Source organism: Amblyomma americanum, chromosome 4 (assembly GCF_052857255.1).
Source record: "Amblyomma americanum isolate KBUSLIRL-KWMA chromosome 4, ASM5285725v1, whole genome shotgun sequence".
NCBI lineage: Eukaryota > Metazoa > Arthropoda > Arachnida > Ixodida > Ixodidae > Amblyomma > Amblyomma americanum.
Genome location: NC_135500.1, coordinates 67,187,582 through 67,211,185, shown reverse-complemented (window position 1 = coordinate 67,211,185; position 23,604 = coordinate 67,187,582). Strand labels below are relative to the sequence as shown.

The following is a 23,604-nucleotide window of genomic DNA, read 5'->3' as shown; positions in this document are numbered from 1 at the left end:
TGTGTCGCCAGAAAAGGAAAGTGTGCCTGTTGCTGGATAACTGCACGGCCCACTACGTTGCAGAGGTCGAGCTGACCAGCGTGGAGCTCCGCTACTTCCCCCCAAACGCAACGTCCGTGGTTCAGCCCTTGGATCAAGGGATAATTACCTAATAGCATGAAGTGCGCATACAAGCGTCGAGTCGTCGACAGAGTTCTCAACCTGGAGCTGAAGCGCGAGACGAAAATAGATATTTTTATGGCGGTTGAGATGGTGGCGGCGGCTTGGAGACCATTGAGGCCGTCGATAATTGCCAACTGCTTCAGGACTGCCGGTTTCGGTACACTAGGCCCTGAAACTGCCGAAGCTGGTCCGGACTGCGCGAGCGCCGTGCACGAGGATGAAGATGCCTGGGAACACCTTCGCTCAGTGGATGAAGTGCCCACAGGCATAAGTTTCTCAGACTACGTGAACGCCGACGCAAACGCAGTCACAACGGAAGTTTTGACTGATGCCGATATGTTGCGGCTTGTAGGAAGCGTGGAGGGAGTGACGGCTGAAGACGCTGCCGACGACCCTGCAGGTGCCGAAGCTCCCGTGCCAACACCAGGTCAGGTGATGGATGCTCTCGATCTGCTGCGACATTTTGCCGGCGCACACGAGGGGACGGAAGACGCGCTGGACGCACTTCAGACCTACGAGAAATCGGTGCGGCCGTTGCTCACAAAGCGCACGCAGGCAAAGATCACCGACTTCTTTGGCGGAAAATAAATTTGTAGTCCCCTCGGGCCTTTCTTGTCGAGTAAGAATTTTTGTTGTTTCTTTTCATACGCGCTAGCGGCGCCGGTCGTGGTGTTGGCGCTACCCAGTCGAAAGTAGCGCGGGGGTTCATGACGAGGACCATACGGACCCCCAAAGATTGCGCTAGTTGTATGATTACCAACTTTGGCGCCAATTTGTCATTAGCTGTGTGGCTTGCCGTCCCGTCGGCAGTATTTAAAGAAGATTGTTGCGCCGCTAGCCGAACCGTCCTTTGGGTCGGTGCTACCGGCGTGAATTCGTCACGCGCGAGTGCGACGAAAAGTGAAAATGGTACGTGCTAACCGATACGACCGCGATAAGCTGGTACGGTTTATGCGGATGCAAAATGCATTATGTTCAATGGGTGCTCAGTCGGGGACTTGACTTTACTACTTTTAAAACGAAAGTACTGTTTAAGCGGGTACGTTTTAACGAGGTTTTACTGTAATCGAATGTACTGAATTATGTGCCCAAGAAATGCCTCATTCAATTTAACGAAGTTCTCGATTTAACGAAATAATTCACGGCTCCCCTCAACTTCTTTAAATCGAGTTTTAACTGTATCTCCATACCCTCCAGAAAGACCTACCCATCCAACCTTCCACCCTCCAGGAGGTCTCTGCACATGCCTTCATCATCTAGAAGCTGCCAATGACCACCAACCAACCTACCCACACCAACCACCTATCTCCATACCTTCCAGAAGGCCATACCCATCCACCCTTCCACCCTCCAGGAGGTCTCTGCACACTCCTTCACCGTCTAGAAGCTGCCAATGACCACCAACCTACCCGCACCCTATTGAAGCTACGCCAACCAGCTATCTCCGTACCCTCCCGAAAGTCCTACCCGTCCACCCTCGAGGAGGTCTCTACACACGCCTTCACCATCTAGAAGCTGCCAATGACCACCAACCAACCTACCACACCAACCGCCTATCTCCATACCCTCCAGAAGGCCCTACCCGTCCACCCTTCCAACCTCCAGGAGGCCTCTGCACACGCCTTCACTGTCTAGAAGCTGCCAATGACTACCAACCAACCTACCCACACCAACCACCTATCTCCATGCCCTCCAGAAGGCCCTACCCGTCCACCCTTCCGCCCTCCAGGAGGTCTCTGCACACGCCGTCATCGTTTAGAAGCTGCCAATGACCACCAACCAACCTGCCCACACCAACCACATATCTCCATACCCTTCAGAAGGCCCTACCCGTCTATCCTTCCACCCTCCAGGAGGCCTCTGCACACGCCTTCACTGTCTAGAAGCTGCCAATGACTACCAACCAACCTACCCACACCAACCACCTATCTCCATGCCCTCCAGAAGGCCCTACCCGTCCACCCTTCCGCCCTCCAGGAGGTCTCTGCACACGCCGTCATCGTTTAGAAGCTGCCAATGACCACCAACCAACCTGCCCACACCAACCACATATCTCCATACCCTTCAGAAGGCCCTACCCGTCTATCCTTCCACCCTCCAGGAGGCCTCTGCACACGCCTTCACTGTCTAGAAGCTGCCAATGACTACCAACCAACCTACCCACACCAACCACCTATCTCCATGCCCTCCAGAAGGCCCTACCCGTCCACCCTTCCGCCCTCCAGGAGGTCTCTGCACACGCCGTCATCGTTTAGAAGCTGCCAATGACCACCAACCAACCTACCCACACCAACCACCTATCCCCATACCCTCCAAAAGGCCCTACTCGTCTACCCTTCCGCCCTCCAGGAGGTCTCTGCACACGCCGTCACCGTCTAGAAGCTGCCAATGACCATCAACCAACCACATACCGTATTTATTCGAATCTAGGCCGATAGTTTTTTCAAAAAAACGAGATCTAGAACTCTTATGTCGGCTTAGATTCGAGGATTTCGTTTCGAGGTTTCGTATTCATAAAATACGAATAAATGTAGCACGCAGGTGGCGCCCCCACAAAACGCCAACGAAAGACAGCACTGTAGCCGTTGCTATCCGTAGCTGTTGCTATCCGTAGCCGATACTGATCAAAGCACACATGAGCACTGGCTGCCATTTTGGCCTTGTTCTGTTCTCGTGCGGTGGCGTGAGCACATTCGCAGCAGTGAAGTTTTCGTGCGTAGTTTTTATCACCAACACCATGGCACCAAACAGGCGGTGCCATTATAGTGCCGCCTTCAAGCGGAAAGTTATAGTCGCTGCAGAGCAGTCGTCAAATCTTCAAGCCAGGCGGGACTTCGGCGTGGATGAGAAGAATGTTCGCCGTTGGAGGGGGCAGCGTAACGAAATTTTTGCTTGCGCGGCAACGAGAACGGCTTTCACGGGCCCCAAGAAAGGCAGCCATCCAGAAGTGGAGGTAGCTCTGGCCGAGTTTGTGGAGACGCAGAGGTCAGCGGCACTTCCAGTGACCACGGAAGTGCTGCAAGCCAAAGCAAGAGAGCTGGCGAGAGAGCGAGGCGTCCCCCGGGAACTGTTCAAAGCCAGCCGGGGCTGGTTGCAGAAGTTCAAGAAGCGCTTTGGCTTCAGCCTCCGACGTCGCACGTCCATTTGTCAAAAGCTGCCGGGCGACTTCGAAGAGAAGCTGATCTCATTTCAGCGATTCGTAATAAGGAAGAGGATGGAGCACGGCTACGCCGTAGGACAAATGGGAAACGCTGACCAGACGCCGGTATGGTTTGACATGCCAGTGGCGTGCACCGTGAACGAAAAAGGTGCCAAGGAAGTGAAAGTGCGCTCGGCCGGATACGAAAAGCAGCGCATGACTGTAATGCTGGTCTGCACGGCGGATGGCCACAAGCTGCCGGCGTATATAATTTTTAAGAGGAAGACTCTACCAGCTCGGGAAGTGTTTCCAAGAAATGTGATCGTCCGCGCCAACGAAAATGGATGGATGGCGAGCGATATGGTTGAGCAGTGGATCAGAATGGTTTGGCAGCGGCGTCCAGGGGCCCTCTTGGCCAAACGTTCCCTCCTCGTCCTGGACTCTTACCGTGGACACCTCACTGACGGCGTAAAAGCTGCGCTTTCCGAAGCCGGTACCGACGTCGCCATCATACCCGGCGGCATGACAGGCCAGCTGCAGCCTCTTGATGTGTGCCTCAATAAGCCTTTCAAGGATCGGCTGCGCAAGTACTACGTGGACTGGCTTAGTGAAGAGCGGCGCGAGCTTACACCAACAGGCCGAATAAAGCGCGCCTCACTGGGAGTTGTAGCCACTTGGATAGCTGCAGCCTGGGATGACATCCCAGAAAGCTTGGTTGCACGCTCATTCCGCAAGTGCTGCATCTCTAATGCACTTGATGGCAGTGAAGATAGTGCACTGTTCGAGGAGGCCAGCGATAAAGAACTCAGCGATGATGATGACGAATGAGCGGGGGCTGATCCCGGGCTGGCGTTGCATATGTCTCCTCGCCCAACGCCGCCTCTCCTCCTCCTCTTCTCTCAAAGCTCCTTTGGCAGCTTTTTTTTTTCAACGGTCCCTCTTGGGGCCATCAATCACGCTTCGGCAGAGCATGCAGGCACGATGCTTCCCTCTGTGTCTCACTCGAGTTCCTCTCTCTACACCAAGTCGCCTATGCGCAGACACATGGTGCAGTCGTTTCGCGCCACGCACTTTCACGTGCGCGGCGACGTAAGAACAGTCGTGTCGCGTCATAAAAATAATTGTGATAATGAGGTATAAACAGTGTTGTTTTTTCGGCCGGCCTACAATCGAGGTAAGTTTTTTTTTTTCTGTGGCCTTCAACTTTCGGGTCTCGGCTTAGAATCGTGGCCGGCCTAGATTCGAGTAAATACGGTATCTCCATACCCTCCAGAAGGCCCTACCCGTCCACCCTTCCACCCTCCAAGAGGTTTCTGCACGTGCCTTCATCGTCTAGCAGCTGCCAGTGACCACCAACCAACCTACCCACACCCTATTGAAGCTACGCCAACCACATATCTCCATACCCTCCAGAAAGCCCTACCCACCGCCCATCCACTTGCTTCTGCCCTCCAGATGCCTCGACCCACAAGAAGCCCATGCAGCCCTGGAACAAGATGGCGAAATGCAATTCAAAGTAGCAAGAGGAAGGTGATCATTCTAGTAGTGAAGTCTACAATCAATACTGCCAGCGCACATTTGTCTCATTACCTCGTATGATAGCCTAAGTATCTTTTTGTACCGTCCGTATTTTGAGCCTTCAGCATGGCTGCGCCGCCACACTGTCACGTGGTTGGCCAGGGGGTGCGGAGCAGCTGTCAGCGGCGCGGCACCGTGGCTGATCACGTGGTTCGTCATGTGGTTGGTCACATGACCAAGTCCCACTCGGCCAGCTGTAGCTATCGCGTCACTTCAGGTTTAACCAGAGCTAAACCACCACCAATTTTTTTTCATTCTTCATCTGGTTCAATGTGATGGGTCCGCCACACTGTCACGTGGTTGGCCAGGGGGTGCGGAGCAGCTGTCAGCGGCGCGGCACCGTGGCTGATCACGTGGTTCGTCATGTGGTTGGTCACATGACCAAGTTCCACTCGGCCAGCTGTAGCTATCGTGTCACTCCAGGTTTAACCAGAGCTAAACCACCACCAATTTTTTTTCATTCTTCATCTGGCTCAATGTGATGGGTCTCCTCACATAGCATATTTTCTTTCTTCAGCTGTGTCTCGAAATCCTCTTGGGTAGCAGCTTCTCAATACCCTCAGATTGTGAACAGAGCGTTGTATGCTTTATGACAGCCTACCCTTTGATCCTTTGCTCCTTTCCACAGGCCTGCACTGCAGCCTTTCTGCCAATGTAGCAGTGCAGCGCATGTTGAAGTTCAGCTTAGTTGTGTGCTCGTTCAAAGTTCCAGATTATGGTTTTGTAGGGTTTAGCATCCCAATGCGACTAAGGCTATGAGTTACGTCGTAATGGAGGGCTTCGGGTAATTTTAACTATCTGCGGTCCTTTAGCATGCACTGACATTGCACAGTACCCGTCTAGCATTCAGTTTGTGTCCTTCGGGCCAGCAGGCGAGTACCATAGCCACTTAACCCCCGTGGTGGGTCAAAATTTCTGAAGTGAGTCGACATACCCACTGTGGTGCTCCGTGTACTGAGCCGGAGTACCCAGGTTTGAATCCAACCATGGCGGCCGCGTTTCAATGGAGGCAATACCCAAAAGGTGCCCATGCTCTGTGCGAAATCAGTGCACGGTAAAGATCCCTAGGCGGTCGAAATTATTCCAGAGCCCTCCACTATGGCACCTTTCTTTCTTCTTTCACTCCCACCTTCTTCCCTTTCCTTAAGGCTTGGCTCCTTTGGTTGTCCAAGAGACAATTACTGCGCCATTTCCTTCTCTCAAACCAATTTTTCAATCAGCATATGTTGCATCTCTGTAGTTTATTGTGAACCTGGCTTATGTGAGAAGGATAGTGCTCAAAGTAAGTCTTGTGCTGCTGTACAGCTGCAGTCCACCGATTCTGGAGCTGTTTTGTAGCGCGGCTGTGCGCTTGGGATGAAGTGAAAACAGTGACGGGTATTTGTCGGTATGGACTGAGGCATTGTGTCGTTGTAATGTGGCCACGGAATGGACAGACTGGCGCACTGTCGGCTGAGTGCCCGCTTGGCTCTTCTCAGTATATCGCAGCACCTACTGAGTTTGCTGGCATTTTGAAAGGCACTGGTACGCACAACATGTGTACGAGAGCAGATGAAGCGCCAGTCCATATGTCACACTTTTTGGACCGTGTGACCACGGTTGCTGCTCATCCCTGGTTGCGATGTCATAGCACACCCTGATGCTCGGAAACCGAAATTGCTTAGTATAAGTTGTGAAATAATTATTTACCATGCATATATGAATCGCGGAGCATGTGTAGCGCATCCTGGTGCAGTACACAATATTTTATACAAAGAACAGTCCAACAAAAAATTTGGCGTCTCCACACATTTAAGGCGGTGCTTAAATGGGTCATTTTTTTTTCTTGACATCGGACATCGGACATACTTGCAGTTATTCTTGTTTTTCAGAATAGCATGTATATCCAGCGTGCATTTCGGAGCTGTGCCATGAGTTCTGTCCGAGGTTTGTTCAGGCATCTGACCTTTGTTGGTAGAGGGCAGTGGAGGAGAGTGCATCTAGAAACAGGAGGGTGGTGGTGTTGAACACTTATATTCAACAATGAGAGAGGGTGAAGCTCGTGGTCCTCACTGAACTAGACGTGGTCCTTAATCCGGGATGTCATTGGTCGACGCCTCCACATGAGCCTGTTGGACCAGAGCTCATTCCGCTAGTCCGAAGCTGCTGAGCAGGGTCGCCTCCCAGTCCTCGCAAGCGGGGTTGGGAATAGAGGATAACTTCGATTCTATTGGCAGGCCCAGATGATGTGATAATTTAATTGGCCATACTGGCATTGCCCATTGATTTTTGGATGGGGGGGTAGGACATTCAGGCTGCTCAGGGCAACAGGGAGGTTCCCAGGGAATGAGTGCACGGGCTGCTGCATCTGCAGCTTCATTACCTCGGAGGCCATGATGTCCTTGAGTTCAGATTATTCGTTTTGGTGTGGGATCCCGATCTCTGATGCAGAGTTTCAGAATTTTGTTGTCTGGTGGAGGGAGTTGGCATAAAAATTGGTGGGTGTGTTGGGGTCTTTCCAGGTGGGGTACAGGAAACAAAAAGGTTTCGCTGAAAAATTGCACTCTGAGCGTGTCTTTTCTTTCGCACCTTTACAACGCAGTGGCCACCGACGCGGCGTCACTGGAGGACAAGTTTCCGACGCCAGCCGTGGCTCCTGCCTTCAGCAACGCGGAGGCCATGGCTCCGGCTGAGAGGCGCCACTACTACGCCTCGCTCCACAGCCTGGCGTAAGTCTTGTTGGCCAAGCGGGGAGGTACCGAGTCAGGGCTGGGCATGCCAGCGAGGAGATGCTTTTGATATTGTAGCTAGAACACATGAGGGAGCATCCCCGCAGGGGGGCGTCTGCAGCTTGCAGGCGTTGGTGAGTGGCGACACCACGGGTTCCCGAGCATCCGCAGGGACATCCCCGCAAAGGGTTTATGGTGAACAGTGCATCACCACAGACCCGAGCACCCGCGCCTAGCCGTGCGTGGCATCGCCGTGTCCGGGGAAAAGGGAATCCTGGTGGTTGAGCCGATGCCGATCGTTTGGACCTTTAAGGCCCCTCGGCGGAGGCAACACACCACTTTGGCCCCAGTTTCCTGTAGACGGCACCTCCGGCCTGACCTGACCGGGGAAAACCGGCAGTCGCCTTTTCCTGTCCTCCCCTCTATCTTTCACTTTCCTATCTTCTTTCTCAGAACTGTCCTGTCTTCTCCTATCTTAAATACTTTTTCCTTCATCCTGGCGGCGAGGGTTAACCTTGTGTGACCAACTACCCTGAGTTGCGTCATATTGGGTTATAGTTGGGGTGTACAGCTGGCGTGGGCAGGACTTGCTTGCAAGTTCCTGTCCCGTCTCCAAGTTGGGCTCCATGGTGGGTGGCTGGCACCATAGCCGAAAAACACACATACTATGTGGCTAACCTTCTCTTAGCAAATGATCGCCCTCATAAACGAGAGTGGACCGAAGTCACTTCACAGTTTCTGCAAAAAAAAAGAAATCTTCCCCAGATACCACTTCGTACACAGTGAAGTACCTGAAAAACAAGCGAAAATAATCTCCCCTTTTATAGTTTCAAAGACTCTCACATAAATCATTAGGCCATGGCTATAAGGTGACGAATCTGGCCAGTGGAGATTTACTCCTTCAGATCAGAGACAAAGCACAGCATTCTAAGCTCTCAAACATAGCAACTTTTGGAGAAATACCTGTGTCTATCAGTGCACATAGATCCCTCAACACTGTGAAAGGGGTGATTTCAGAACAAGACTTCCTCACTCTGACAGAAGCAGAAATGCTCGACGGTCTCAAGGACCAGAATGTCACTGCAGTACAGCACATAAAAATCAGGAAAGAAGACAAAGAAATTCCAACAAAGCACTTAGTCCTAACTTTTGCCTCCAGTCAACTCCCTGATACCACCGAAGTAGGTTACATGAAAATAGCAGTCAGACCATACATTCCAAATCCTCGCCGGTGTTTTAAGTGCCAAAGGTTTGGCCATGGATCGCAGAGTGTTCGTGGCCGCCAAACCTGTGCCAAATGTGCATCTAATGAGCACGAATCTGATGTCTGCAATGCAGCACTAAAGTGCGCTAACTGTGAAGGGGACCACCCCGCATATTCTAGGTGTTGCCCATCCTGGAAGAAAGAAAAGGAAATTATTACTATCAAAACCAAAGAAAACATTTCATTCCAGGAGGCACGGAAAAGAATTAAAGGAACTCGGGGAACTTTCCTGTTCACGGCAAAAACAACTTTCGCCGATGTGGTACGACGGGGCGGGGCACCACACCAGGCTTCGGCATCTGCCCAGGCCACACACAGTGAGCTGAAGGCAGGGCCATCCGCGCCCCAGTCAGACGCAGTGAAGGCTGCCCTGCCAACCTCTAAAAAAGGCCCGACGGCCTCCGGGTCAGCCGCCCGCAAGGCTTCTCCCAGTCGGGAGAGGCCTACAAACAGTACACCCGAGGGCTGTCCGCGGCGTGCCAGAACCTCTAGCGAGGTGATGGACGTAGCACCGAGCTCACCTCCGCTGCAGCGGGGGCGGAGCTCTCTTGATAGAAAAAAACAAAAAAAAAGCATCATAACTGGCCCCAAAGAAATAGGGACCTAATTTTTTAAATACATCCCCCAAAAAATCAAAATGGCATTCCTAATACACTAGAATTGTAGGGGATTATTTAATAACTTAAGCGATATAAAAGACATCTTAGCCACATTCGCACCCGTGGCCTTATGTATCCAAAAAACAAACTTGGGCCCCAAAAACACAAATGTACTCAAGAAACAAAGTATTACGCCGTGACCGAGAAAACGCAAGCCGGCTCTCAGGTGGCGTTGCTATCATAGTGAGAAATGTCCCGGCTCGTGAGCTCCAACTAAAGACTAAATTTGAAGTTGTTGCAGCTACTCTGATCACACACAAAACACTAACATTGTGTTGTATTTACCTTGAACCCCATCTCATAGTAACAATACCTGAATTAGAAAATCTTTTAGAGCAGCTACCAGAGCCGTATCTGGTAGTTGGTGATTTTAACGCACATTCCTCGTTCTGAGGGAGTGAAAAAACGGATGCCCGAGGACAAATTATAGAGGATTTTATTCTGAGGAATAATATTTGTCTACTGAACTCCGGTAAAACCACTTACTGCTCTCCAGCCTCAGGGAAAATGAGCTGTTTAGATCTCTTTTAGTTCGCTTTCTGTTTTCAACGATTTTAAATGGGACGTCATAGACAACCCATATGGCAGTGATCACCTTCCCGTAATAATCATCTAACATCTGCACCTGAAATAACCCCGACAAAACCGCGACGCTGGATGCTCTGTTTAGCTTTTAGAAAATACCTTTAGAAAATATTGTCATTGATGAAATAAATGAGAAGTTCACTGATTGTATCTTAGCTGCCACCCACTTGGCTATCAAAAAGTTTGATGGACACAAGATTATAATGATGCAAAAAAACGACAAAATAGTTTGGGGTATTTTTCGCCGGTACCCCACACACGACAACCTAGTAAATTTTAAAAAGGCAAGAGCTAAAGCTCGGTATGTCCGTCGTAGTGCTGAGAAATCGTCATGGCAGAGCTATATGTCATCCATAAACAGTCAGATGATATAAAAAAAAATGTGGGAACAAGTAAGAAAATTAAATGGCAACTTATTGCCATACACAATGCCGCTTTTGACACCGCCTGGTAAACAAACAAATATAAGAGAGCAGGCAGATATACTGAGTGAGCACTTTGCTGCAATTTCTAGCTCGTCACATTACACCCAGTCGTTCGTAAAATACAAAAACCTGGCCGAAAAACGAAGACTCCCAACGAGTGGAGGTGCTAGTGAACAATACAGTACTTTAATTACCCTCCAGGAAATCAATAGAGTACTATCTTCCGGCAAAAAAACAGCCCCAGGACCCGACCAAATACACTATGAAATGCTAGCCCACCTTTCCCAGTCTGCCGTAGAAGCACTTCTAAGATTCTTTAACAAAATTTGGGTATCAGGCAAACTACCCGCCGCCTGGAAAAAAGCTCATATTGTACCATTTCTTAAACCCGGGAAAGAACCAACCTCCCCCAGCAGTTATAACCCCATAGCTCTTACCAGTTGCTTTGCCAAATCGTTTGAAAGTGCCCTGAACTTCAGATTAACTTTTGTCCTTCAATCTTGTGACCTTCTTGATATCAACCAGTGTGGTTTTAAAAAGGGATGTTCCACTACAGATCACTTGGTTCGTCTGGAAAATACTGTCAGAGAATCTTTTGTACATAAACAGCACTGTCTTGCAGTATTTTTTGACTTAGAAAAGGCATATGACACGACCTGGAGGTTCGGGATCCTTCAAGGTCTTGCCGAGCTTAGAATCCGAGGCAGAATGTTGAATTGCTTAAAAGACTTCTTGTCCAGCCATTCATTCCACGTGCGCCTAGGCTCAACCCTCTCAAGGAATTTTATTCAGGAGAATGGAGTACCTCAAGGATGTATTTTAAGTACAACACTTCCTAGTAAAAATGAATTCTATTAGGAAAATAATCCCGAGGTCTATTGTGTATTCTGTCTATGTTGACGACCTTCAGATAGCATGCACATCCTCCAACATATCTACATGCGAAAGACAAATACAGCTTACAATAAATAAACTGGCAACATGGGCAGATAAGAACGGTTTCTAGCTCTCTACACAGAAAATAGTGGCGTTACTTTTTTCACTCAAACGGGCTTATAGACAGATCCCACTCTACACATAAACAAAACCCAGTTACCTTTTAAGAATGAACACAAATTCCTAGGCATAATTTTGATAAAAAACTTACTTTCCTGCCTCACATAAATGCTTTGAAAAAGAAAGCATCGCAGTCTTTGAACATACTGAAAGTCCTTTCCCGTAAACACTGGGGTTCCGATCGGGTATGCCTTCTACAGATTTATCGTTCTCTAGTGCGTTCCTTTTTAGACTATGGTTGCATAGTGTATGGCTCAGCAAGGCCATCGTACTTGAAACGACTCGACACAGTGCAAAACTTAGGTTTTCGTCTTTCAACTGGTGCTTACAGAACGTCATCCATAAATAGTCTTTATGTTGAAACTAACGAACCATCAGTCACAGACAGAACTATGCTCACATGCTCATACATTCTTAAAATTCGTTCCATGCCAAAACACATATGCTACCCAATAGTTACAAAGTGCCCATCTCGAACACTGTTTACCAACAAACCTCTGGCAATCAGACCACTTCTGCGCCTTGAAGAGAAATGCCAAGAAATAGATATAATGGACACATTGCCCAGCATTGCCCACAAACCTGACCCACTCCTGCCTTGGTACTGTGTCACATATATTAAGCAGCCTAAATTAAATTTTAAAGGAAAAAGGTGTGAAGAAGACAACGCGAATTAATGGAAGAATAAAGAAGAGGAAGAAGAAGCATTCGTTGAGGTGGAGAGAGATGATTGGTGGAGAAGCATTCGGTGAGGTGGAGAGAGAGGATTGGTGGAGAAGAGAAGACGAGGACGACAAGGCTTATGTGGACTAACACCGAGGCTATAAAAGGGCGAGTGAGAGCGAGGCACAGGGGGGAACAGCAGAGAAGCGGAGGCTCCGGCGGGTCAGGGACACATCGGCTGGAAGAGAGCGACGCCGGTCACTGCGCCGGTGAGCTTGCGTTCTACGACATCGCATTGTGGACTTCCTGCCGTGCCTGAGCCCGTTCCGGGGAGTCAACAGAGGACGCTACCACCTGCTACAGCCAGGGGTGTCTCCAGCGCTGTTGCCATCCATCCGGGTGGTGCCCACAATGCCAACATGGGCATCACCTCCATGGGCGCTTGGACCTGGAGCTAGTACAACGCAGCCAGCGACGCCGCCAGCAACGCCAGCCCAAGCGCGTCGAACGCCGCCAGCGACACCAGCCCAAGTGTGTCAAATGCCGCCTCGATGCCGGAGACTGTATCTATACAACGCCGCAGCCACACCGAACCAAACGTGAGCACGAACGCCGAACGCTAGTAGTAGACGCTGATACCAGTGTGCCCGGGTCGTGTGTTTTTATAGTCTGTGTTTTGTGTTTGGTTAGTTTTGTGTTCTAGTGGGTGTGTCACGTAGGGTGTATTGAATGTGCGTTTGTGTGGGTACACCTCTCGCCTAGTCCATTCTTTCGGTTCGAGTGTTCTCCGGGGAGATCCGTGACAAAGATAAGTGGCGATCCTGAGCCAGGATTCATTTCCTTTTTTCTTTTGCTTTGTCTCAGATCTTTCCGATCTTTCGACGGCAGAAATTATGGATTTGGCAAGAATGTTAGAACTGGTGTTCAAGCTAGGGTTAAGCAAGGAAGAGTCGATGCATCTCTATGACAAGGAGGCAAAGAGGCAGAGAGAGGAGGCAGATAGGCAGAGAGAGGAAAGGGCGCAAGCACGCGTAGACGCTCACGAAGCAGAAGAGCGCGAGGCAAAAAGAGCTCGCGAGGCAGAAGAGCGAGAAGCTAGAAGAGCCCACGAGGCAGAAGAACAGGAGAAAAGAAGAATAGAACGGGAGGAGTTTATTTTGTGGAAACAGGCGCATGTCGCGGGAGGATATGACGATATCACGGACAATGATCAGCGTTCCTTAGCGGGTACAGAATCACCTAGACCGGCTAGAGTTTGTCCAAGAAAGCTGATGGCTCCTTTTGATGACGAGAGAGATGATTTGGATGCATATCTGCAACAATTCGAGCGGATAGCTTTGGGGCAATGCTGGGAGCGCAGTGAATGGGCCACGGCATTGAGCATGTGTTTAGTCGGAGAGGCACTGAATGTGTTTGGAAGGATGCCTGCTGCTGATTCCATGGACTACGAGAAAGTCAAAAGGCACTCCTCCAAAGATTCAGGCTTACGGCAGAGGGTTTTTGTGAGAGATTTCGCACCGCGAAACCTGAGGATTCGGAAACCGCTAAGCAATTTTCCTGCAGGCTGACCAACTATATTGATAGGTGGCTTGATATGTCAAACACAGAAAAGAGTTTTGAAGGGGTGCGTGACAAGCTAGTCACAGAACAATTTTTAGCATGTTGCAGCTAAAAGCTGGCGCTATTCCTGAAAGAAAGTTGTGTTCATTGGAAGAGTTCGCCGACACTGCAGACCAATTCCTCGAGGCTCAAGGGCTAAGAAATTTGAGTAAGGCAAAGGAGGAAACCCAAAAGACCCTAGAGACAGATGCGGCGAAACCAAGAGTATATGTGGGTGCATCTAAGGCGCCAGTAAGGTGTTTTTTCTGCGGCAAGGTAGGACACCGTGCAGCTGACTGTCAAAATAGTAGCGCTGCTTAAAAAACACAGGTTTTGTGTCAAGGTTGTGAGAGGAGGGGTCATACTCTGGATGAGTGCCGATACAGAACGCAGGACCGAGCTGCATGCGTTGTCGACTCTAGGGTAGAACTTGTCACGCCACCCGAAGTTCCACAGCTGAAAGGAGAGCAAACGCCGCTGGAAAATGAGGCAGTGAGTGGAACACCCAAGTCAAAAGCAGCAATGCCAGTGTTGGTTGGGCAAATAGGGGACCGTCCTATATTGGTGCTTAGAGACAGCGGAGCTAACATAGTCTTGGTTCGTAGAAGCCTGGTGAAGGACGAGGATCTTACAGGGGAAGCGTCGGCCATCACTCTGGTAGACAGCACAGTAAGGTACCTTCCTGAAGCCAGGATTCTAGTGTCCACGCCATATTATACTTGGCAGGTAGTGGCAAAATGCGTAGACCAACCAATCTACAATCTCATCTTGGGGAACATTACGGGTGTAAGAGGTGTCGAAGACCCCGATCCCGAGTGGAGGATGCTCGACGTTGAACATCCAAGGGAGGAAAGGCCCGCGACAGCTCAGACGGGTGCAGTCAGTTTCTCGTCAGCAGTTGAGACAAGAGCTCAAGCGACAGCCCGAGCAACGCAGCGTCCGCTCTCTACTCCTGTTGCGATGTGCTTGAACGTAACACCGGGCGAAATTGCAATTAGGCAAAAAGAAGACCCGAACCTGAAGACCTGCTTCGAAAGAGTCGGGGAAAAAGTGAAAAGAAAGAAGAGTCGTATGTCCTTCGAATATCAATTGGTAAATGGTCTTCTGCGCAGGGAATGCATATTTAGTTCAGGTAGGCGGGTCCAACAGGCGGTATTATTGAGAGATATGCGAGAGACCGTGCTGCGCTTAGGACATGACGCCATTATGGCCGGACACCAGGGTGTTAAAAAAACTGTCACCAGGATCACCGAGGAGTTCTTTTGGCCGGGTGTTCAGAGTGGCGTTAAGCGCTTTGTTCGCTCATGTGACGTGTGCCAGCGGACATTTCCAAAGGGAAGAGTTGGTCTCGTACCTCTGGGCAAGATGCCAGCCATCGACCTACCGCTTCAAAGAGTGGCTGTTGACTTTTGTGGGGGTGGCATAAGGTACTATTAAACCCCAATTTCAATGTAGACAGAAGACAACGCTGGAGCGGACTTCATGAGTAGAGCCAACTGAACAGCTCTAGGTATCTCTGGCATGTATCGTTGTTGTTGTTGTGTTAATGTATCTCTGGGATTTATCTTGTTGTTTTTGTTGCTGTTTTTGGTGTTATGTGATTATACAAGGGAGTGTGTTGTGGACACGAACATGTTTATTAAGGACTCTGTGCGGACAGCGGCAGTGGTGTGTTAGTGTTCTGGAAACCCAATTTGGTGTGCTGTGTTAGTGGTGTGCGTTTGGTGTGTGCTGGACCTCTGCGGTGTGGTGTGTGCTGGGTTCAGAATCGCCACAGAAGATAGTCGGTTGGCTGGATGGCTTGGAGATGAGGGTGACGTGAACAGTTATTCTTGTTGAAAAACCGCTCACGTGCTCATACATTCTTAAAATTCGTTCCATGCCAAAACACGTATGCTACCCAATAGTTCCAAAGTGCCCATCTCGAACACTGTTTACCAGCAAACCTCTGGCAATCGGACCACTTCTGCACTTTGAAGAGAAATGCCAAGAAATAGATCTAATGGACACATTGCCTGTTCGCCCACAAACCTGGCCCACTCCCGCCTTGGTACTGCCTGCCCTCTATGTGCGACTTCACATTAACAGTTTCAGAAAAAACAAACACCACATGAGCATATATTACAAGAATACTTAACCTAAACGAAAAATACAGAGAATACACAGCATTTTTTTTATAGACGGATCAAAATCTCCACACTGTCGGAAGTGCTGTGGTTCAAAATAATTGGGAAAGAACAGTACGGCTGCCTGAGTACGCATCCATTTTCACGGCAGAGTGTTACGCAGTCTCTGTGGCTGTAGAAAAAATTATAAATGAGAAAATTGTGAATAGTATCATTTACACTGATTCTCTGAGCGTACTCACCTGACTTCACCATAGAAATGCGGTTACACCACTAATCGGGGACATCATTCATAAAATAAGAAGAGCCACAACACAGGGACAAGACATAAAATTTTGCTGGGTGCCAAGCCACATCGGAATCGCAGGCAATGAGAAGGCGGATGCATTTGCTGCAGAAGTTCGGAACAAAGAAATAAAGAATGTGAACATTCCTTACAAAGATGGCATGAAGCTGGCACAGTGTAAAATCAGGTATAAATGGCAGTCCCAATGGAACACTGAAAGAAATAATAAGCTACACTTTGTAAAACCCTTAATAGAAGAATGGAAGTCATGCTCACACCAAAAACGTTTCATCGAAGTTTTTCTATGCCGTCTCCGTATTGGACACACACACCTAACACATAACTTTCTAATGACAAAACAAGACAGACCTTTATGTGAGAAATGCGGAGATGACGTCACAGTAAATCATATCCTATTCTTGTGCACACAACTCGAACGGCTAAGGAAAGAATATTTTACCGTATTTTACAATGAACGCATTACCTTCCACCCCAGTTTACTTTTAGGAGATAATCCACTTGTAAGAACTTCATTTGTTTCTAGTTTCCTGAACGACGCGGCGATTTTAAACAAAATATAATATCACTGAACTATTATTTCTAAAAATTCTTACCTTATGCTTTGACGCATTTTATGATACACCTCATACATTTCCTCAGGCCTGAGAGGAAGGCTGGGGTCTACATTTGATTAGTGGGGCTCCTCGGAGTCCTTGTCCGGACAAGGACTTTTACTGAGGACACCAAATTGTTGAAATAAATTATACCATGTGTTTGGCGCATGATAGCCTGAGTTGCTTATGCGCCATAAAACCCAATACCATACCATATACCTTTGTAAAATTCTACAGAAAACAATTTCTTATACCTTGAGCTTGGCGCATGATAGCCTGAGTCGCTTATGCGCCATTAAACTCAACTCAACAACAACAACATGAGGGAGCAAGACAGCATCATCATCAGCATGACTACGCCTACTGCAGGACAAAGGCCTCTCCCATATCTTTCCAATTAACCCTGTCCTGTGCCAGCTGATACCAGCTCATCCCCGCAAACTACCTAATCTCATCCAGTCACCTAACCTTCTACCGCCCCCTGCAACGCTTGCCTCCTTAGGGAATCCAGTCTGTTGCCCTTAACAATAGGAGTATGCAAACAGTACTTTTCCAAATCGAATAAGAATAGTGTAGGTTTTCTACTGAATTGAGTACGAATATCTTAGCTGAAAACCGAATCTAATATGAATAGAATATTTTGACGAATATTCGCTACTTGTGCGAATATTCAGTGAGCAATGGTGAGGATAGCGAAGCGCTGTTTTTGCATTTGTAGCTGTACAGTAAAAGCTCGTTAGTTCAAACTTCGTTAATTCAAACTGACGCCTGGGGCCAGGTATAGCCCTGTGTATTTCAATGGTGGAGAACTCCCGATAATTCGAACAAGTTGGCATCCGCTACGGGTAATTTGAACTACGAGGCCCTGGCTGACATTGCTGCTCGTACTAGAGGTGTAAAACAAGTGAAAATAAAAAATGCAGAGTGCACGAGGCTGGCGGAGCCCACATTCCGGTGCATGCCAAAGCAGGTTTCCACTGCCAGAGTACTCGCCCACGCCGCCGATGCTTCGGCACAAGCCGTTCTAGGTTTTCATTGTGCCGCGGTCACTGGGTCACAATCACGTGGTGTACACAACGCAGTATGGCAGTTCGGGTGCCACTGTCATGGTTTTTGTTAGTGCCGCGAGCTACGTGGCAGCAGTGTGGAGACGTTGGAGCTCTTGAGTGACGCCGATATAATTATTGAGGGTGCATGCTGTCAGCAGACGCTACAGGGTTCACGTGCGGTGAGCACAGCCGACAGTGATGAGTCCGACTGCGGTGACAAGCCTAAAGCACTGCCAAGTGCATGTGATGTAGCATCGGCGCTCAATGTCGCAGCACGCTACTTCTCTGCCAATGAGAAGTCTGACATTGTTCTCTGTAACTGTTGGGCAAGCAGCAGATGATGCTAATGGAGTCTCGGCAGAAGCAACATAAGCAAATGCACATCACTGATTACTTTTAATTTTGACAACCCTTCCCTTTAAATGAACATGTTCTGGAGCATAAATAGCGTCCTATATTCCAGCACCAAAGCTCGCTGCTCACACGAATGCATTCCACTACTTGTTCCAATCAATTTATTTCATTTGCCATCAGGGCTGCGTGAATTCTCAGAATCGCCCGCCACAAACTTGTAGGATCGCCTAGTTCGTGATAACAAGACTAGATGTGACTCTTTTGGATTCTGCCTGTGCGGCAGGTCACACTGACCGCTCATTCTAGCGCCCATTCGATAATTTGAACAATTTTCCGGTCCCCTTTGAGTTTGAATTAACGAGCTTGTACTGTATATCTTAATAGCCGCAGCACTGATCTCCATTTAAGGGGTGGGGGGCACAACGTGATGTTAGTATTTTAACTTTATCGTTGTCATGTTATGCACATATGAAAAGTACCTTTTGCTGTTGATAACGGAAGGTACTAAACTAGCGTCACATTTTAGTGCATGAGACGGGCGAGAGCTTATGTATGAGGCATGGCCTTCGATGTCGGGCATAAAGACCGGGTTTGCTGAACATGCCTGGGCCGTGCCGTGTCATCGGTCGGATCTCTCAGGACATGCATAAGGATCGAGGGTCCAGCAATCCCGCGCATACCTATCGCGGCAGCATAGTAACGCGGCGTGCATGGTCCCTGTTTTTTGAAAGTCATGGAAGAAAAATATGGCAGGCCTTATTTGAACTTCGTATCAATTATTCGAGGAGTATTCGAAAACTTCAGGGCATACTTGATTCGTTTTTACTACTTTTGAACATTCACTATTTGATACATTCAAATAATCGAATACGAGGATATTTGATTCCGTATTTGAAATTAGCTATTATTCGCACACTCCTACTTAACAACCATTGATTAATTATCTTGCCTTCGCATTACATGCCCTGCCCAAGCCCATTTTTTCCTCTTGATTTCGACCAGAACACCATCAACCTGCGTTTGTTCCCGGTTCCACCCTGCTCTCTTTCAGTCTCTTATCACCTATTTTTCTTTCCATAGCTCACGGTGTTTGCTCAAATGAGGCAGCTTTAGCAAAGTGTATTAGGCAACTAGCAGGTCCGGTAGTGTTCTTGGAATGTTGGCAAGTAGTGCACATACAAAACCATACTGTCGTGTGGCTGGGTTTGACAGCATGGATGTGGACAGGCAGCTGGCTTCTTGCTCACCCTGTTTATTAGGCTGTTTTGCACCCACAGAGAATTGAGCAACTCAACGGTGTCTTATGATTAGACTGGTTGTGGCTTTTGCCACGTGATGAACTTTTTGACATAAGATTAGGCATGTGCGAATATTCGATAATTTTGCGTATTCGGTTGCATGGTGAAGTCTTCGATATTAGATTTAGCCGAATGTTTGGTATTTGAAATCTTGATAAACATTCTTCTCAAGAGAAAATATCTCTGGAACTAGCGCTTCGTGTGGTTTGAGTTCAGTGTACCTCCTCCATGTATAGCACTGCGGCGCACACACAACCAAAGCCCAGACTTCACGCCATGTACATGCGCTCCCATGCATATGCTGGATCTGGTCTGCGCTTGCCCGTGGCATTAGCCATGAACAGGTGGAAGCATGCCGTCCAGATCTGTACCTGCCAAGTGTCTGCAGCTGCACTATGTGCGGCACACATGCACTGTAACCAGCATGGCAGCGTGCATCAATAGAGAGATTTAGCATAGTGCAATTCACTTCCGTGTGCTGCCAATGTGCACGTGATAATTGGTTCTGACAGGATAGGCATGCAAACAGCTTGCCGGCGCCTGGCATCTTTTGGCATCCTCAGGGCAATCTGTGCATACGCGGTGGCTTCTTGCGGAAGCAGATCAGACGATGCTAGATCTCTCTAATTGTAGGATGTCCAGCTCCCTTGACTTGCGTCTGAGCTGACTGCAAGTGTCACAGCTGTTCTTCTCATCTTGAAAATTGGAAATCAAGTGCTACGATGCGAGCACCAAGGGGAGCTAGCATGTGGCACATGAAGATGGGTGTTCCTTTCAGACACCTGACTGGTGGTAAAGCATCCGCCTCGCATTCGGGAGGTGCTGGGTTCGATCCCCAGTGCTGCCGTGTACCTGCAGGTTTTTAATGGGTGCAAGATTTCCCCCAGCCTGGTGCTCGGCTCTTCTGGGTGAGATGCTTGGGAAAAGGGTCTTGACCACAGTTGTTCTGACGGATCAGCGATAAGTTCCGCCGTCAACAACGTTAAATCCGCCTCGTGCGGTAGAAGCCCATTTGTTGGCCCTTTTTGACCGAAGCGGGGCCTCGTGGTGGAGCATCCGCCTCGCATTCGGGAGATGCTGGGTTCGATCCCTAGTGCCGCTGGGTACCCACCGGTATTTAATGGGTACAAGATTTCCCCCGGCCTGGTGCTCGGCTCTTCTGGGTGAGATGCTTGGGAAAAGGGTCTTGACCACAGTTGCTCTGACGGATCAGCGATAAGTTCCGCCGTCAACGTTAAATCCGCCTCGTGCGCTAAAAGCCCATTTGTGTGGCCCTGGTGGCGCTGGACATTTGTCGAGCGGTGTGTACGCCTAGCGGATGTTCATGGAGCCATCGCTATGCAATGACACTATCGAAATTAAAGGGACAATGAGGATAACTCATCAAATTTTTTTTGTTAGCAAAATCTTATAGTTCGGCATTTCATGGCCGGGAGCGAAAGATGCATTTATTTCAAAGAAATTTAGATTCTAGATTGAAAAAGTTTTTCCTACCACTCCGATTCAAACTCGAGAACTCTTATGACGTCACGCAGAACTCTTATGGCGTCATAGGACGGAGTGACGTGAAACGTGATGTAAGCGCAGACCCCGTGATTTCTGGTGGCTAGCGGTGCGGTCTAGCAGCTGCCGAAATGAAGGCTACCGCCGCCACACATTGAAGGCATCTATTGGGGGTCGCTACCGTCGCTTCGTTTACGTTTGTACCGGCATCTTGCCAGTGTTATGATTGGATCCCGTTCCCGAACACGACAACGTAGTTCTCGCAAAAACTCTGGCCTGCATTTCAGCGACCTCAGCCCCACAGAGCGTGCGATGCTCTTGAGGGAGCACGGTTAGGTTAGGTGCCGGCGGGTCGTTTCCCGCTTCTGCTGTGAGCAGCCGTTGCAAACTAAATATCATAACACCAGTGCGGGTTATGTCGGCCACCCTCCGATGCAACGCGCCCATCGGAGGCTGGTCGAGGCTTTGGGGCCAACGGATTGTGATTCCTTGAACGGCGCTGTTGCACGGTTCAGCAGGCGGCATCGAGGTCTCCCACAGTTGCAAGGGCCAAGTTATTTATTTTTTCGCCACAAAAAACGGATGGGTGCTCAAGGGCAATCACGTTTAAAGTTGGCGGCTTGAAACTAAAGCTGACGCACGACGCTTCAACGGCTTCCGCTAGATCCAGCGGGTCCACTGGATCGGGCTCTCTTGCCCACTTGCTTGTACCTTCAGATGTGTGCTGTGAATGGATTAAATTAGCCGAGAGCCCGAAAAGAACAGCTCTGCCCAACTGCCGAAGCTATTGAATTACGTCTTAAAGCGCACCTCACCGCGGAGCCGAATCAGTCTGGCCGGGTTGGCGGCGGCTGGCGCACTCGGCGCAAAATAGAGACATGCCCTAAGTCTCTGCCAGTGCGGTCAGGGTGCGCCGAAGCAGCCACCGAATGCGTCGGCGGTCAAGTGCAGTTGGAGTGTAGAGGGTCTCGCTTTGGCCGACGTGACGTCGCCGTGCAGCGCACGCGCGCGCGCACTACGCCGGAGCATAAACGCGTCTTAACAGAGCCTGCGCTTAACTGCTAACCAACGTATTCGGTGGCGGCATCTATGGGAGCCACTGAAACCCCCCCGCCTACTCACGGAATAATAATAATAATAAAAAAGAAATCCTGTGCCGAGGCTCGGAATCTAACCAGGGTTTTTGGCATTTGAGGCGGAGACGCTACCACTCCGCCGCGACGGCTCATGGTATAACCATCAATAAAGGCGCATCTAGTGAATGAATGCACTCTTTTGATGCAGAAATCTCCGCGCTTTCGTTATGTATATCCTGGCCTAACAGAGCTAGGCCATCAGCAATTTTTCTTGACTGCTTGTACCTTGTCTCCCGTCCCTAATAAACGATTTCCGTTAAGTAGTTTGAAGTTGACTGGCACAGCCTGGAATGTTTCACCGGGCGAGCGTGTGAAGACACAAGTGCTTTTTATACTGCGAACTGCCTTGTACGATCACCGACCATTGTGCCATCATGGTTTTTCATCGACCGTGGCAATCATCTGACCAGCCTTAACAAGCTCCTTTAAAGGTTAACTAGCACTTGAAGCGGCACTTGGAGTTCCTCTGCTGTTCAGCGCTTGTGTATCGAGGCGTGTCAGAAACAAAACCACGGGGCACGCAAAGCTCATAGACACGAAGTGCCATAAGAAATCGAAACTCTCCTGGCCGCCTGTGGTGCTGCCAAGCATCGGTTTTCTTTGCTTCCAACATTTAGGTTGTCTTTTGTCTGCCTTCCTTGTGTGATAAAAGTGCAGTATCGGCTTTAAAACAAAATTTACTTCAATATTGAACCGCGCAACCTTCTTTTGAAAAGTGACCTATTTTTAAGTTTGCAGGTACAGTCGACGACCGAAAATTCGGACGCCTGATTTTTCGAGCATGCTTGATTATTCGTACTTTTTCAAGGCACCGCGACATGGCCCATAGAGCCAATGTATAAGAGCGCCTGAAATTTCGGACGCACCGCAACTGACTGCTCTATTTTTCGGACCTCATTTGCACTTGCCGCCAATACCGAAGCCGCCATATAATGTGTACAGTGGAACCTCATTACTTCAAACTGCAGGAGAGATGGAAAACTTGATCAAATAAAACGAAATTCAAGCTTAAAGGGTGCCTCTTGCAATACTGAAATTCTGCGTGAGTCTGCATATTGTGCTCACGTGGTTTGGAATTTGTACGGTTCTTGAACGTCTTCCGCCGCACGAATTTGAAAACCAGTCAGAGTTCGCGGAACTCGTCTATGCCGAGTCTTTCGTTTCAAATTCGGAAAGAGGCAACAGCGAAGTGCGTGGGAGGCATACGGCTTCACGGAGACTGCGAGCGCGGGAGGAAATGCTGGTGCATTTTAAAGCGAGGTCAGCTTACCCCCGGCAAAATGCACCGCAACCCTGCCTTTCCTATCGTAAAACCGTAAATAACTGGCGTTTCGATGACAGGCAACATGCCCCTCATTATACGCAAGCCACCGCAGAGTGCATATCGCCGAATACAATGC

The 23,604-nt window shown here is 49.1% G+C and overlaps 1 protein-coding gene across 2 annotated transcripts in view; it reads left to right on the top strand.

Annotated features, from left to right (window-relative positions):
- The window catches only part of LOC144128018 (uncharacterized), a 72,906-nt gene that overhangs the window by 22,045 nt on the left and 27,257 nt on the right, over window positions 1-23,604 (top strand). For both annotated transcript variants that reach the window (XM_077661070.1, XM_077661069.1), the window contains exon 5: window positions 7,461-7,587. In XM_077661070.1, coding sequence (XP_077517196.1) covers window positions 7,461-7,587 — 127 coding nt within the window. The remainder of the gene's footprint in view (window positions 1-7,460; window positions 7,588-23,604) is intronic.